Source organism: Balaenoptera acutorostrata, chromosome 8 (genome assembly GCF_949987535.1).
Source record: "Balaenoptera acutorostrata chromosome 8, mBalAcu1.1, whole genome shotgun sequence".
Taxonomy (NCBI): Eukaryota; Metazoa; Chordata; class Mammalia; order Artiodactyla; family Balaenopteridae; genus Balaenoptera; species Balaenoptera acutorostrata.
Window position 1 is genome coordinate 23,866,169 of NC_080071.1, and position 18,138 is coordinate 23,884,306.

At 36.5% G+C, this 18,138-nt stretch overlaps 1 protein-coding gene across 3 annotated transcripts in view; it reads right to left on the reverse strand.

Annotated features, from left to right (window-relative positions):
- The window catches only part of FAP (fibroblast activation protein alpha), a 71,297-nt gene that overhangs the window by 13,416 nt on the left and 39,743 nt on the right, over nucleotides 1-18,138 (reverse strand). For all 3 annotated transcript variants that reach the window (XR_009009078.1, XM_007183178.3, XM_057551556.1), the window contains exons 13-20: nucleotides 17,937-18,041; nucleotides 17,768-17,838; nucleotides 15,342-15,395; nucleotides 13,583-13,707; nucleotides 9,633-9,680; nucleotides 4,420-4,518; nucleotides 3,879-3,948; nucleotides 2,941-3,135 (exon numbers count right to left, since the gene is read on the reverse strand). Coding sequence is in view for 2 of the 3 variants with exons in the window: in XM_007183178.3 (XP_007183240.3) it covers nucleotides 2,941-3,135; nucleotides 3,879-3,948; nucleotides 4,420-4,518; nucleotides 9,633-9,680; nucleotides 13,583-13,707; nucleotides 15,342-15,395; nucleotides 17,768-17,838; nucleotides 17,937-18,041 (767 nt within the window). In the remaining variant the exon portion in view is untranslated. The remainder of the gene's footprint in view (nucleotides 1-2,940; nucleotides 3,136-3,878; nucleotides 3,949-4,419; nucleotides 4,519-9,632; nucleotides 9,681-13,582; nucleotides 13,708-15,341; nucleotides 15,396-17,767; nucleotides 17,839-17,936; nucleotides 18,042-18,138) is intronic.

An 18,138-nucleotide genomic window follows, 5' to 3' on the forward strand; every position in this document is an offset into this window, starting at 1 on the left:
TCGAAATCTTAGTAATCAATTACTATTATTCTATTTTGGAAATGTTCTTATTGATACCATGTATAACAGTATGATATATTTTTTTCTCATATAATCCTTCTTTACCGCTAACCCTGAAGTTATATAAAATTTCAAAATTGTGGGAACGTCAAAAATGCCAAACCTACCTGAATGAGCAGATTTGATCCTATAACTACTGACATTTTAAGGGTCTCGCATATGAACCACTTGCAGAGGAGCCTGAAGAAAGCAGGTCTCAGTTTTACTTAAGCTTTGACTTCACAAGCATATCCTTTGGGGCTTTCTCTTATGTATAGTCAAAATTTGTGCAGTTGTAGGGCCTCTCTTTTTTTCCGGCTTTGCTTTGCTTGAGTCTGTTTCTTGACCCTGACTAGTATTTACTGTGGTTTCTGAATATGTACTTATGATTTTTTTTGGTATATAAAAAATTGAGCCAGATTGCATTTCATAAGAGATCCCAGGGAAAAATTTCATTCTTTGAGGGGAGGTAATTTGAGGACTACCATAGAGGAATTACAATCCCAATTCCTCAAGTCAGACATTCAGTGTCTGATTCCTAAAACACTTCTCAGGAAGATATGTGATTGAATTATTTCTAGAATTATCACTATAAGTCTATTCTTTTAGCTTTTGTTTTCTCAAAGCATAGGGTTTCAAGGCTTCCCTTTCCCTTTTGCAGAATAATGGTTTCAAGCAAAGCCAAGGCCAGTCCCCACTGGCATCTCCATTGCTGTATATGTGCTTTGCCATACAGCTGCCCGTGTTCACTAAGGTGAATACAAAAAGTTCCATCTAATAGCCATGTTCCCTTGAGTGCATGTGGTTTATTCACTCTTCAAAAACTGTAAGTGCACTGAATGTTGAGATTGTAAATTGCACAATTTTATACAGAGTATTGTAATAGCATATACTAATATTTCATCTGTTCTTGAATGGCTGAGTCAATGAGTGAACATATGCCTGATCTATAGTAGGAAGACATTCTTCAGGTTCCATCCTAAAAATGGCTCAGAGAAGGTAAACGTAGCCAATTACCGCCTCTGGTCCATCTTCTTTTCAATTCTAAATGCCAAAGGCATTTATATTATTGTGAAAATCAATAGAATTTGTGGCTTCGTGTCCTATATGTTAGACACCAGAAATAACAATTTTTGTTAAGGTCTATACATGGGTTTCATGTTTAAATTTTCATTTCATCCAAGGAAAAACATTAAGAAGCTATCAGTTCTATCCGTTCTGTTTCTTGAGGTATTCCTCTTAAATTTGAATGCTGCATTTTTCGTGGTAAATAAATGCACAAAAATATAATGATGTATGATGTTAATGATGATTGTTTTTTAACCAGTGCCAAAGCAAACCACTTTTTAGCTCTACCAACTTTGGAAAGTTGAATTACAAACCATAATTTACATCTCTGTCTTTTGATGTTGTCCCAGGATTACATGTCCTTGGTGTTTATTGCATGGTTTAAATACAAATAAATGTGACCCGACCCACAATGCCAAAAACAATACCGTAAAGAATTAAGTCTATAATGCTGACAATTGTGTTAATATTCTTAAGGCGTACCACAGTCTTTACATGAACGATTGAATCTCAGAGTTTTTCTTTGAACTATCTTTTCTATGACTCTCCATCAGGCCGAAGACTCCCTCAAAAAAGTTAAAATAGTGGAAAGGCCAAAAATCTGGATCAGTAAGAAAGACGGAGCCTCCTAGAAGTTAGGTGTGAATGATGCCTACAGATTGTATAGTGTTATTTAATAATTTATTTATCAATTTTTCTGATTTTACTCAAATAGACTTTGTTTTTAACTGAATGTTTTAGGTGTAAGTGTGTGTCTATTACAGTTCACAGAATGAAAGAAAAATTTGAAAGCATATGGGTTATGATTACTTTTCTATTTAAAAAAAATAATTACTTGTGAGTCTAAATTCTGCTTTGATTAGAGACAAGAAAATACAGAAAAGTGTTGTCTGGGCCTGGCTCCTTGTTGTTAAATATAATCTGTGTTGTGTGTGCTGCATTGAACTCAATAACTGCTAATGATATTAAGATGATAAAAGACACATACTAATTAATTTTCTAAATTGCTCTTTGCTGTGAAACAGTGTCTGACCTTTAGACATCACTCATGAACATATATCCATGACTAAGAGTACAGTCAGCCTGTGTTAGCTTTTACATTTACAAACTACTATTCTCCAACTTCACCTACTCACATCATAATAACAGAAACCCAACAACTGTACAGAAATATCCAGAAGAATCCTGCACAGTGTTTGCAAATTAGGAACAATTTTGGTGACTCTATTCTTTTTGTTTCAGGAAGAGATGATTGAGCCATAAATTGTGGTTGAGAATGTAGTTGGGAAGAAGAACTCAGATTATAAATCTCTTTCCCCTAAATGTTTCTGTAAATTTCTATTATGTAAAAGAAATTTTTTGTCGAATGAAAATAGGAAAACACATTCTTGCTAAAATAGCTAGTTTAATTACAAAAGAATGCTAATATCTATAAGTATATAGTGCTGATGAAATCTTGCGCCATTTCTAAATTTATGAGGTAGAATCCACAAGGCTTGAGCAAATTCAGATGTCTGGCTTCCTACAGACCATCCCTAGAGTTATACAAATTTTTCTGCTAATTGTGAGCCATGGTAATGAAAGTCTGTTAGAATGACTGAAACATGGAAAGAGAGTGTTTATCATCTTTCACCATAAATCATTTTTCTTCTCTCTTCCGTGAATAATTTTTTCTTATATTGGGTAAAAATATCACTTTAAGGTTAATGATAGCTTTAGATGAAGTTAGGAAAATAGACAAAAAAAACTTAAGACATTAAGGATGGAGAAACCCGAGAATGACTGCATGACTTTTGCTGACATCAGTTTCTGTTTGAATGAGAAGGCGCTCACCTGACAGCTGTGATCTGGTCCTCAACTTCATAAACACCCAGCTTTCGATACACTGCATACAGAAGTTTGTCCCCTTGGAAAGCTGTTCCTCGACCATCCACCAAGGCAATGACTATCCCTTCCTTACTTGCAAGATACGATATCCAACTAACAGCGAATACAGACCTTACACTCTGACTGCAGGGACCACCATACCTAAAGAAAAAAGAAAAACATAGAATCTCTGACTCTTTTGTGAAACTCAACTTCCCATCATGGCCAAGAATTGCCTTTAGTATTTCCCAGTACATTTGTATGATAAAATTTCAATAACAGTGGCATTAGAACTGGCTCAAAATCAAGAGAGGACCAGGCTTTTCCCAGAGGTTTGCTACAAGGAAGTTGTTTTGGGACACAGCCTCTCCTATTCCCCAAAACGGATACATCTAGGGTTGGCATTTCAAGGAATATGTGTGGGTTTTTCGTCATTTCTGCCACCTGCCACTTGCTAAAAGCAGGCATAAGATATACTAAAAAAAATGCATGGTGTTTTAAGCAAATTGTGTGTAGGTCAGCACTGATTTTGGGTGTGATTCCACAAAATGTATTCCATTCCCTTATTTCATTTCTAACTCAATTACATAAGATGTTAAGATGATTTACAATATTTTTTGGCTGCAATTTCTCTATCTCAAAGGTATTCTGACACATTAGGCAATTTGCCATACAAAGGAAATTCAAAACATTAAACGCAAGCAAGTCCATCTAAAAATCTCAAAACTTTCTCAGGCTATTTTAAATAGCCATATTTTATTTACTCTGATTAGTTGGGCAATATATAAAAACAGCATCAATAGGAACTGTTACAGAGGAGAATGGTTCATTCTATCTCACAAATGTGTATTTAATCCAACATATTTTCAGTAAATAGTTTTTAAACCAAAGAAAATATTACATACACTTGAATTAGCAAGGGATACTTCTTTGATCTGTCAAATTGAGGAGGAAGAATCATCTTGTACCATAAAGCTTGAAAAACAAAAACAGAGAAAAATCTTTGTTCCACTATACTCATAACATTATTTATTTTCTTTAATAACAATATATAACATAAAATCAATTTATAACTAGTAAATTGTTGAGAACAAAGACTATGTTTTACTTGATTTTTATTACATATTTTTGTCCAATTTACAAATTGCTAGAAATGTTGAACTATTATTTTTCTAGAAACAAACATTTTAAAATTAAAATTAGATAAACTCTTTTTAAAAGTATCAGTGTTGAAATGGAGCTATAGAAAAGTATAAGATCAACCTATACACAAACATATGGAAGATATTTCATAAAAATTTAATGTGACAGTAAGATTTTTAAAATTAAGATCCTGTAATATTGTAGAGTTTGGGTTATAATATTTACCCTACAATTTTGTTTTTAAAAAGCAAGATAAGTGTTCAGCTTCATATCTATTCATGAGAAATTTTTAAAAGATCTTACTAATATCATCCACTTCAAGTTTCTTAATTTCCTCTTTAGGCAGCTGGATATTTTTCAAAGCATTTTCCAATTCCTTATTTTCTTCCAGGATTTTAAGTTCTGAAAAAAACATAAAATGTTCATTTTTAATTAATAGAAATTCCATAGGAAAATTCTTTCTTAAAATGTCTTTGGCTTTACTAAGGATGAAACTGAAACTGTATAAGGATTGCTTAAGGAGTTTCATATTGACAAGGATATTTTTAATCCAGCCTTTAAAGCAGGGATGAGCTTATGAAGGACATCAGTCATTGTCTCTTAAATGGACCCTGATGGCATCAAAATACATTTTGAGCAGAATCACAGAAGTAACAATGTTTACTCAGCCACATTTTCCTGTTTTTAACTTTTTTTAAATAACATGAAGCCATGACCTGAGTAGGTGACATTTAAAAAAAATTATTTTTACTGAAAAAGTGGTAGAAGCAAAATCTATACTTCTGAACCTCAAATTTAAAATAATGAAGTATGTTTTATAGTTACAAAGTTTGTTTTAAAATCTTCAATGTGTAAGGTCAAATATTAATTCTGTGATTTTTTTATATCTATTTCTTTCTTAAACTTTTCCTGCTGTACTTGCTTAATATAGGATATTCTTCCTTTCTTTTTTCTTTTTGCAATTGAATTACTGTGCATCCTATTCCTTCAAATCCTTTCTTTCAAGGTAGTCACATATCTTAAAAGAACAACAGTATATACACACTATGATTTCTGTCTTTCACCTTAAAAGATCTCCTAAAAAACTGCTGTTTATCTTTGAGCTTAGTTATGTTTCACACTTTAATTTTTGTAACTGAACAAATATATTGATCTCCTGATGCTGTAGATCAGTGATACATTTGAATGGATTTCTAGCAGTAGAGGACTTTTTGTAAGCTTTGTTTTGACCTGGATAAATATTAGGTATCGTCTAGAGAGAAGTTAGATTTTTGTATAATAAGTGGAGTTTGTGGCTTTATTTTTTAAAAGAGGGTCTGGATGACTTCTGAGATATGTCAGTCCTGTGGTCTCCTTGTTTTTGTGCCTTTTTTAAAAAGTGGTCCTTGAAGATAGGGAGCTGGGGGGAGTACTTGTAACTACACTAAGTTTGCCAAACCACTTCCCTTGTAACTCTCAGTTTTCATATACTCATGGCATTTTGCTCCAAAGTGTTATATTTAATCTTAAAACAAGTATAGATGTTTTGGTATGAGTTGTATAAGATACATAATACATTTCATTTTAACTTTGGACAATCCATTAGGAAAGAGATACTTGTGGCAACTTAAAAGTTAAAACTAGAAAAAGGGATAGCAGGGGGAGGGGAGAAAGATAAATTAGGAGTTTGGGATTAACATATACACACCACTGTATATAAAATAGATAAACAACAAGGACCCTACTGTATAGCACAGAGAACTATATTCAATATATTATAATAACCTATAATGGAAAAGAATCTGAAAAAGAATATGTATATATGTATAGCTGAGTCACTTTGCTGTATGCTGAAACTAACGCAACATTGTAAATTAACTATAATTCAATTTAAACAGTTAAAACAAAAAAGAAAATAAAACGAATACTCAATTATAACTACAATGGAGCCAGCTCTTCCTTCTCCTTGTGTGGGTTCTGAGTGTGGAACTGTCAAGGATAAAGGGAATCTATGTGGAGTAAGCACAAAGAATGGCTGCAATATTTATTTATGTAGACCATGTTTATCACTCTGTAGACAGATACTGGAAGTCAGAGACAACACGCAGGTGTTGCCTCATTGGGTTGACCTTGATTCCTTTTCTATTCTGTTCCTAGCTACTGAAATTTTCTGATTCATGACTTACTGAAATGACAAGTTGAATGGAAAATCTTATTAAAGCTTCTACAGTCCAGGGTTGCATTTTTATGGATAGTAAATGTGCAATTTTCCCACCCCTTGGAGGCAAAATGGAACTTCACAGGGCTGTGAGGAGAGGGAGGGGTGGCAATTGGACTTCTCTATGTGGCTCTGCATTAGCAATGTATAATGTGGCAAGGAGTGCTACAGCCCAGGCTGTACCTTTTACCTTCTTTCACTCATCATTGTATACTCAGCACTCAGCATGCTCAGTACCAAGTGCATGATATGTAGTATGTGCTCTCCAAATGTTTGAAGACTCTTCATTACAATGAAATCAAGTGGTAAGAATGATGGATCATATATGAGATTTTTGTTTAAATCATATTAACTATGACATATTGTTCGTTGATTAAATTATGTGAAGAATCTGCAGAAAATCTGATAAATAAGGTTATTCAATCAGTTAGGTAATTTTAATGAAGATCTGCTCTGCCCAAAGCAACTAAGCCTCAGCTGGGCCCTCCATGTCAAGTGCCAACTCTTCTGGGTTTTTATAGCATCTGGTTCAAGTACTATCTGTTATTTTCCAATGACTTTACCCCACTTTGCAGAGAAAATGAAGCCATTGCACTGTTTTCTACAAACTTTCATATAATTACATCGGTAATTTCCTCATTCTCTCTCATCACAATGCTGGAGATTAATCTCCTCACCTGTCTCTGGACTCCACTTTGCCCACCTTCTCAGCAACCTCCCTCCTTTATGCCTTCAACCCCTCTTGGTCTCCAAGTTTCTTCCATCAGCATTCAACCATGCTCAAATGTTTATCAGCTTTCAAAAACTAACTTAAACCTCTATCAATCTCTTCCAGTCATTATCCCACCTCTTTGCTCATCAGTCAGACCTACTGAAAATAGTCGCTTTTTATTTATTTACCTCCTATGTAGACCTAAATTTGCTTCAGTCTGGCCTCTACCTCCACTGCTCCAAGGAAACTGCTCTGACCAAGCTAATGCTCATCCTTATTTCGCTAAGCTCTTGATTTAGAGCAGGTCTTGCTTCACTCTCTGAAACACTTGACACAGATAAGCACTCTCTTTTTCTTGAGATCCTCTCTTCCCCTGCCTTTCATGACTCCATACTCTCAAGGTTGTCCTCCTTCCTGTTCCCCCTGGGTCTCCTTTACAGGTTCATTTTTTGCTTTCCATTTCTCGTGTTGGTTTTCTGCACAGTTTTACTCTAGGCTCACTTTCTACTACCCTTGCCCACCCTCATTTTCCCTACTCTGCTGCATCATCCATTTCCATGGACTTAGTAACCTTAGTAACCATTCATTCCATAAATGAATGACTTCATGATCATTACCTTCAGTTCAAACAAATCCTCCAACATCCAGATCCCAAACTATGTCACTCCAGGACAGCTCTTCTTAGTTATATGCCATCAGTACCTCAAGCTCAACATTGGAAACAAAATTCATCATCTCTCCAAAATGTTCTCTCCACTGTGAATCCCATCTTTCAGTAAAAAGCATCAATACCAATCCACTTGAGCAAGCTAGACATCCAAACAGCATCAATCCCTCCTTTATATTTATGAGTCTTAAAGTCGATGTAGCTATCATTAGGAAACATTTCCTAAGCCCCCTACCCCAGATGAGGTGCCCTGCTTATATGTTTTTATGCTATCTCTATTTCCCCTATCTTAATACCTTACCCCACTGTGTTGTAACTGCCCATTCACACGTTTGCATTTCCCACTAATCTATAATCTCCTTGAGGATAGGGACCATTTCTAACCCAGTATCTGTTCATTTTAAGGATCTAGTATCTAGTACAGTGTCTGTTTTAATGTAATAGTGCTTAATAAATATCTATTGAATGAAAATTTGGGGCACCAAATGCAATGGAAAATGGCTGAGAAAACTAGAACTAAATAGAAGAAATAACATCTGCTCTAAAAAGCAACTCCAAAACTTATTTGGGAATTTATTAAAAACACAGATTCCCTAGCCCAATATAAGACCTACTGAACTGGAATTTCTGGGGGCGGCCTGAGAATCTGTATTTATAATAAACCTCTCTGGAGAATTTCATCATGAGGCAAGTTTGCAGAACTGAGCTGTAAAAAAATTTGCATTATGTTTTGAGAGTTAGAAAACGTATAAATACATATGACATATATGAGACTGACATGAATACTGTCCCTATTTTGTAAGTATTGGGTGAAGTAACAAGGCTTTGTAAGCAGTACAGAAATTTGTATCTGGCAGGAATATGAGAAGGATAGTAAGAAAGTAGAAACTCATTAAAAAAAGGAAGCTGACCTTTATTTTGCAGTCATGATAAAATGAGAATTATACATTTATGGTGACTTCCATTAAAACCAAAACTTACAAATTCCAAACTATTCTTGCTTTAAAATTTCTCTCACTGCAGGTTGAAATGAGAAATACAATCTATTATTCTTAAAAGTATTTCATTATTAGACACAAGGTAAAAAAAAAACCCAAACTTCAAACTGAAACTAAGTTCACAGTGTCATTATTACAATGCCTGTCCTGTCCTGAGCTCCTGAATCTACTCTGTTTTTCCTCATTGCCTTATTTTCACCTATACTTAGGCCATTGAGCTGGCAGCCAAACTAATTCCAAAGCAGAGTGCTGAAGTCCCTCGACTCCATCAACTTCAACCTTATAATGTTTAATAGTAAATCAAAAGATAACAGAGAACCGCAGGAAGAGTCTCAGGGCAGTTATACACTTTGATATCTCCGCTGAGAGCAAAAACGGTCATCTTTGAGCTGTGAACTATTTTGAACCAATATCACAAATGCGGGATGGAGGAGCTCTGTCTTGATAGAAATTGAAAATGGAAAGAGCCTCCAAATTTCAGGGCTCTCATACGTGGCAACAGTGTGATGTAGCTGTTAAAACAAAAAAGCTAGCGTGATAGTCACCCTCTGCTTCGAACTGGAGTTATATCTGGAACTCTTCTCCAGTTTGGGATGTTACCAAAAAACCAGGTCTTCTTATTTGGGAGGGAGATTGTACTAAAAATCTTAAGTTTCCTTGCAATTCTAAGCTTCTGTGTTTTTGATAAGGGTGATTGGGGAAGACAGGATTAATCCCTCTTATATATTTGCATTAAGCCAGGTTCTTACTGCAAATAATTATTAAATTTCATATGATCAGGTTTGACTCAAAGAATAGGCTGATCTATATAATCATAAGCTATACAATAAGAGAATCCATCACTGTTCCCCTTGTTGGCGTGGGGAAACTGTCTTGCTTCCTCTAGTGTCATAAGAGTCCAGGATTTCTTAGGACAAGACATCAGCGTGGGAGAGAGAGTACCTTGATCAGTGTGGCCGTCATGAAGGGTGGATATTGGGAGGCCTGGGCCTGTGCATAGGATGAAAACAAAAACATGGGTTAGTTTTAAAATAACATTTAGTTTTCAACAAGAACTTCTGGTAGTATTTGTGATTACTGTCAAGCTCAATTACCTCTTTTAATTCTGCAACTATTTTTTTTTCTCCCATAGAGAAGTAAACATCACCTTTTAAGTTACACTGAAAGAACACATGAGACCAGAGCCCAATCAAAGGACAGACATAAGAGAAGAGTTGCCTGTGCACTTTTCCAAGAGTGATCCTAAATAATTAAGATCTAATTACACAAATGGGTCCCAGAAGCTGCAGTGATAAATGGCCTTCTGGGAAGATATGCTGTATGGGCCAGTTTTAACTGTGTTTTTATTATCAAATAACCTTCTCCAGTACCTAGAATGTATTTTCAATCTGGCTTCTTGGTTTGATGTTCAGTTTATTTTGGTAAGTAGAACCCAGCATCTTTTTTTCTTTCATTTAATTACTATATGCAGAAATACATTTATATAGAAAATATTTCCTGTTCAAATATGCTGTGACGGGTCATATTCCCCATGAAACAGACCCAAAAGGAGTTTTGTGCACCAAAAGTTTACCTGGGGTGCGGTGTTGACCTCAGCCAACCCCACTGGGAGCTCTGGAGATGTATGGCCTGCAGAGCTGTCTTGAATGGGGCCAAATGAGCTGGCTTTTAGACCCCAGAATGAAGTGGTAATTGGCTGTGGCCTGGGATGAGAGCAATCTCGGGGGTGGGAGTGGGGGGCCCAGCTGTGAGGTGTCAGCCAGCAGCCCTCTCAGCAGCTGGAGAAATGAGTGATTCAGACCTGAAGATGGAACGTCCGGGTGGCAAATCACTGTCCACCATATATTCCAACATGGAATTCAGGTTCTCTGTGCAGAAATTGGCCCTTTTAACAAAACCTACAAATATTAAACACGATCACTTACTGGAACTATAGAATAAATAATACCTGGAAATACATTTTTGAAGGGTAAATTTGCTCAGGCATCCAAGGAGTTAAAAGCAACAACCATGGAGGTTGGGAGATGTTCATTTGCACTCCTGATGCTTCCTCCTCTGTGGCGGGAGTGCCATTAGAGCATCCTTGGTCCCAAGCAAGGAGAGGGGGAATGACCTATGTGGTAAGTTCTGAGGAAACCGGAGTATGAGTAGCTCCTTCTTCTACCTTGTTCCTGGCATCTTTCAGCCTGCAGAGAACAGGACTGTTTTGATCTGTTCCAGTCTGTAAGTGTGACAGTGGCCGGCCCCATGGGCGAAGCCAGTGGCTATCTAGTTGTACCCATATTTGTGTGAGTAATTGTAATTCTGGGGCGCAGTATTAGGAAGCTTCACACCTTAGCCCCATTTTCCAATTAACCTTTACAGGTAATAAAGCTAATATTGATTTCCTGCCTGACTCCTCAGTCTAACCTGAGAGCGAGGAGAAGCGATATTGTTTATTAGGCTCCCTCAAAAACCAGCAGTTCTTTACGGTGTAGAGTCTCATAATTTTAAAGAATTTAATTTCAGAGGTTTTCATTTTGGTTAGCTTTTCTTCAACGTTATTAAAAGGGACAAATACACATTAAAAGGGACAAATACACATTATATTTTTTGTTAGAATGTAAGGCAATGAGACATGAACCTGAATTTCTAGACTTTAGTCAATCAACATTGACCTTATGCAATTTTCATGGGTGTGCAGTTCCAATAGAGACAACTGGCATATATATCTCTTTTGCCCAAACTATGAGGCAAACTAATGACTAACTGCCCTTGACACAAGTGGTCTGAGGGTGTGATCCAAGTGGCATAAGCATCCTTTGCATTGCTTTTGTTCCATCAGCATCATCAGTATGATTTTACCTATTTCAAAATCCTATTATCTGGGATTTACTCACCATCCCTTTTGGAGAGTTTGAAGTTACATAATGAAGCTTTACTCTTAGTCCTAAAGGGAAAGATTTCAAGGTTTTTCCTATGATGGTGCAGTGACTCATTTTACTGGAGCTTCAAAAACACCAGACGATGTGATGCTTCCCACACAGTATATTTTTTGCTAAATGGGAAATTACCATACTGCCGAGGAAGAGTGAGTGTGGAAAAGTCAGGCGATTCAAGTTCTAGAAAGGAGTCTTTCACCAACTTTTGATGAGAGCTTAGTCTTTGATTCCTTACTCTTCAGGGGGCACTTAGGCTCAAGTAGATCTCAGGAAAACAAAGTGATATAAAAAGTGGTATAGTGCTTTCAAAAAGCATTAAAGCACTGCACAAATGCAGAATGCATATAAATATAAATGCATGTTTCTATGTGTAGGGTCACTGATGTCTTTATCAGTAAATATATCAGCATAAAAATGAGGTTTTGGGTACACTTTGCAAAAGGCAGCAATGTTTTGATCTTCCCTAGAACCTATGTTCATTCTGCAAACCTTCAATGTCTATAATGCACTAATCATTCTTTTTGGACTTATGAATATAAAGATGAAAGGAAAGCAGATTCTACCTTCAGAGAGAAAATAGACAACCAGATGACTCAGGACAGTTAGTTCAATGATACTATGTGCCTGGCATGTAAGCTTTCAATATATGCTGCATAAACACATAGCTTGGGATGAAAAATGTTGCATATAACTTGAGAGGGACATTTAATGTATACCTTGAAATGCCATAACCACAATCAGCACATATGGTCATGAACAACAATCTTTTGACTTTTCAGAGATGCCACTGACCAAACCTTTTGTGAAAATGTTGTATTAAACTGACATCTTGTGCCATCTTGAAGGGAGCATTTGGATTAAAATGCTTACTCATTTCCACGGCTGGGGCTGAGGTTTTGGGCCCAGGTGATTGGACTGAGGAAGTGGCATGTCAGGGTGGTCTTCCATCTGGGAAGTAAAGGAGACCTCAGGGTCCTCTACAACTGAGCAGGGATCTCAATCAGTCAAAGATTCTATTTATTCTCTGAGCTGCCCACCGGAATATGTGGAGTTGATGCCAGAAACAGGAGAGTGGCATATGTTTTGTAATAACCCCCCTTGTTTTCTGTCCCCCCTCAACTCCCATGGAAACTCAGGGATTAATGGGAGTAGGGGGGCGGTGTCGGGACAGAGAATGGAGGGTTAGGTATTTTACAGATCAGTTTTCCTAATCCCCATGATGACTACCAAGGTCCTAATGTATCTCATTGATCTACTGATTGCCTAACCCAACTTTACTACGTGTCCAAGATATAGATGAAAGGTTACACATAAAATGAAATTATCTGGATAGAAATTGTTTGCTAAATGGACATATAGCCTAAACATCCAGGAAATGTCTAGTATATTTTATTACTTGTTTATTTTATACTTGAATGAATTACTTATCATGTTTCCCAAATTTAGAAAGAACATACTAGGTGACAAAAGCTCATTTTCCATCCGCATTGAAGCTATAGTTAAAAGAATTGCTGGCCTCCAAGGCAAAGAGCTCAGGTTTCTTTCCCTGGCTATAGGAGACTGACATTTCTGCAGGTAAATGGGGCTGAAGTCCAGCAACCATTTTATCAGAGGACATTTCTTTTTATGATATTGTTTTGGCAATACAACATCATGGTGCTGTGGCACTTGGTGGGTAAGAGGTTGGGATTTACAGCCAAGGGACTCTTGCTCCCATCTGGCTCTCATGCTTACCAGCAGTGTGGACCTTTAACAAAAGGTCTGTTTCCTCAACTGCAAAAAATGGAGATAATAATTCCTTCCTATCCTCCTTACATTTTTCCCCATAAGCATTAGATAAGATAACCTAGATAAGTTCCTCACATATAATAGGTGCTCAGTAACCTGTAGCTAAGGTTTGATCAGAGAGTGATGACGAGGACAAAGAAAGTGGCAGAGGAGGGTGGAGAATGCGTTAGGTCCATTACCTACCGTAGCAGACGAGTACATAGTACTTGGCATAGTCGCTGAAACTTGCTGTGTAATATTGGCACCTTTTTCTCCTTAGATGGCAAGTAATGCACTTCTTGCTTGGAGGATAGCTTCCAATGCTAATTCTAGAGGAAAATGAAAATAAAACTAAGCTGAAATTTTGAGATTGTATTTATCAAAATGTACTACTCCATGTAAAATGACTAATTTACATATTGACATCAAACTCACTCTATTTTTCTGTTGCCAATATCGTTTAAAGTAAAGGGGGAATCACAGGATTTTGATCTGTCTGATTTTCAGTCCATCTTTGCCTGAATAGGCACAGACTTTGAGAGAGAAGCCCTCTGTGGTTTTCCTGTGGTGGGAGAAATATCTAACACCTCGAATGGGAGCCAAGTAGTCACTTCTCCTAACCATCACTTTCTTACACTTTACAAAGTGGTTGAGAATGCATAGTTCTTCCACGTCCCGTCTTTCTTCCTGTGTTCCCACGGCAAAAGATACAATGAAGATCTGACAGTATCACCAAAAAAAGGGGTCCCTGTCCTTATATATCTAGAAGGGGAAATTAGTAATTAGCCAATTGCAAATAAGAAACATGGTTCTATGTAGCTCCTGTGGCTTTCATTTTATTTGGCAGGAAATTTGGGCTCATGGAAGCGCTTCCTGGAAATGTTCCCTCCACACATTCCTACACAAGCCAACCTGTACTTACCAAGTTTGGGCCCACTCTCTGGGTGACTGGCTTTAACAAACTGCCTCCCGGACTTTACCCCAAACACTCAGAGTCTCATCTGGGGATGACCAGGTGGAATTATGCCAGGATGGAGGCAGAGTTGGAGTCCTGCTGTGGTAGTAAGGTTACCTGTGGCCACTGCAGTGTTCCTTCCGCTGCTGCACCTGACCTTGCCTTGGGCATGTTAGAGGGTGGCCAGAGCCATTGCTATCATCAGAGAGGGAGTCTTCTCAACAGATGAGAAGCCATGATCCAGGAGGGAACAGAGGAATGCAGCAGAGGGAAAAGTTTCTTATTTTCTCAGCTACAGTTAGTAGTATTCATGTTCATATTTTGGTGTGATCTTGGAAAACATTAGGTAGGCAGTTAACAGTAAGGGATCAAGGTCAGCATGCCCAGGTATAAATCCTGGCTCCAACAATATCACCAACATCATAGAGTTGTTGTGGGGATTAAATGAAATTACATATGTAAAGCAGATAAAAATGTGCCTATCGCAGACCACCAGCCCATGGTAGCTATTGTTTTTGTTTCCACATCCAGAAGGGGCTTTAAAGGGCACCATTCCAGTCACCAAGGGGGCCAGTGGACTAACTTAAACACTAATTTAGGGACAGAGGTGAATTCTTTCCAATCATAATAGGCTTATGACAAAGCGAGTCACATTAAAAGAAAGCACACATTATGGGAATAAATACAATGCCTGGTACACAGTAGGAAAATGAATTTCCTCAATTACCTCTAAATTTAGTTGAAATGTTTAGTACCATGTTTATATCAGTATTAAAATTTCTTGATTTTTCTTTTTGAAAACAAACATTTTGAGTCAGCTAATATGTTGGGGGGTGTACATTTTTATACTGATGTGGTGTACAACAGTCTGAATATTTTATTTTAGTTCACAAATTAATTTTATTACATTTCAGCTTTTTAAAATATTCTATACATTCTGAGGACTCTGACAGATTTTTATTTAAATTTCAATATATAAAAATACTAGAATAAATTGATATAAATTACCTATAGATATTTCGTCTTCCAGGGTAGCCTTCAAATTCATTGCTAGAATAAAACCTGAAAATATATTCAGAAGTTATTAAATAAGTATTGATGACTAAATGGTGATAGAATTGTTAATACTAGTACTAATATAGTAAACAATATAGTCCAATGTTCATTTATGAAACAATTAATTGGCACTTATGTACACAAATCCCTGCTGTTCATACCTCTGAATTTTGTGTTCTTACTCTGACTTTGTAAATTATAATTCATATATAAATATATTTATAGCTACATAAAATATACTTATAAATATGTTTATAAATTATAAATTATAGGAGAAATATTAAATTATGTTGAGTACTCTTTTTTCTTGTATGTATATTATACTCTGATGCATTAGTTATGAGTCACACAAAATAAACTAGGATGTTTGATTAATATCAGCCCTTTCATTTCCATAATTAACAGTTTACTGATTTTTTATGTTATACTATTTAATCTTGTCTACGATTCCGAACATCTTTAAAACTTAGTTTACAGAAGCACTGACAGTAGATAACTTTTCTATAAATCAGGAAACTCGTCCACCCAGGGATACCACACAAAGGGCCATGTGAATTTACCCAGAAGCAGAACAAGTCACAAGAGAACACACTTGTTACTTAAGTATCTGGGTCCCAGTTTTAAACTGTTTTACTATAGCCACAAGGTGGGAAATCCAATTTAGTGGCATGATTTTCACTCCTCTGTGAGTTCATCTGAATATCACAAAGCAACTGACTTTTAATTTTTTATTTTTATTTTTAGGATGAGCTCTATTACTAGAGTGTTAAAAGTTTGGAATAACCTAGGTTTGGTTACTAATTTTTAATTCTCAGAACTTTTTATTAACCCAGGTACTTGTATATCCTCACTGAAATAAAAACTTTGTAATTCCCAGTAAAAGGAAAAAACAACAGAATACACCCCACTCCTAGTATTAATTTTACCTTTTAAACCAGCATCCTTCTAAATGTCTTTACTGACTTCACAGGACTCCAAACAACACTTATACTTGCCTTTCCCACATCACCTCAAACTACCTGTGAATAAACTATTCAGTAGCTTTTCCAAACAGCCTCCTGCAGTTTTCTTGTCATGTCAAAGGTTCCACAATTGTCTTTATCTCTAACACTTAGAACAGAGTCTACTTTCCCTTTTTCCTTTTCCTTTTCCCTCACAGCCACTGACCCACCAGTGCTGTTCAGCCTCTCTCTTCACTGTCTGTCTACTCTTCCTTTCATTCATTTGATAGTAGTGTGCCAGGCACTATATGCCAAGTTCCAAAGATGCAAAAAAAGGAGGCATAGTTTTCCCTTGGAGTCCACGTTTCATGGCCACTTTTCTAGTTCAGTCCTCTGTCACCTCAGGCCTAGATTATGACCATACCAGGGTCTTCCTGCTTTCAGTTTTCCCCTACCTCCTAAACATATTATTTCTGAACTGTCCCATTTGTTTTTATCTTGTCACTCCTCTTAACACGGGCGGTTTTAATGGCTCCCCCATGTAAAGTCCAAACTCCTTTGCCGACAGTTCAAAGAATTCCATGGATTAGCAATAGGTTTCTAAAGAGTTTTTATCCAGTGAGGCTGGACTAATGATCCTCCTCTTTTGCTCTTAGAATTCCAGCTAATGGCACGCAGGTTACAAGAGAGTGCCCTGGATTTAGACTTTACTAAAAATAAGGGAAAGGAACTGCACATTCTTGATTAGAGATGTTTGATCATAAATGCTGATTTTAAGAAGATTTATTTAGACAGTACGCAGGATGGACTGAAAAGGAAAGACCTGGAAGGAAGAAGCCCCATGTTGAGGTTAATAATAAGAACCTTAGATTTAATGTGTTTTAGGTTTAAATCCTAGTTCTGCCACTATGTAGCTTTGGCCAAGTTAATTAAATTTCCAAGTATCAGTTTTCTCATCTGTAAAACTGGGATCATCATTTCTACTTTACAGTACATTGTACACAACAATCACTCAATAAATAATAGCTGTTATAGATAATAATCTTAAACTTATATAACAGTGAATCACTACAAGAACATTTCTATATCAAGGGGCTGTCATCATGGACTTCTGAATCTTGCTTATTGCTTCAAGTGCTGGGGGGAAATCTATCTTTAGAACCAGTTACTATTTTAAAATTTTTATATTTTTAATGTAATTATATACCAAGTACCAGAAAAGAAATAACCACCTACTAAATCTTCTTTCCAAAGGGAAATCATGTTGACTAGTTATTAAAGAATGTGCAATCTTAATGAAACCACAGCTGTCTGAACTAAACTATAGAATAAGCAACAAAAATGCTCTTAACTGAAAGAAGTGGTGCTGTATCCTTTGTATGTCCATCAGTGCCAATTAAAACCTGAATGGTGCATCAAGCTTCATGCAATACTTACAGTGAATCCTGTGTTACTCTGAATATATTTATGGCCTCCCACTTGCCACTTGTAATTTGAATAGCATTTTCCTATAAAAAGACAAACATTATGTTGTGTGAAGCTGAGCGTTATTTGAGCAACCTCAAGTGAATGATCTTTGAGGAGATAAATCTTGGAAGGAACATACCACAGTGTCTTTGATATAGTGAATATGTTTGTAGCCATTCTTGTCGCTAAATATTTTGTAGTATGAAATGGCATCATAGCTGAAAGCTGGTGTTGAAACAAAGAACTGAAAGAAATGAACAGAGGTTATGTTCAGAAGACAAACCAAACTATAGATTCTTTAAAGCCATGTGGGGTTATAATTATCGGGACCAGAATGCCTT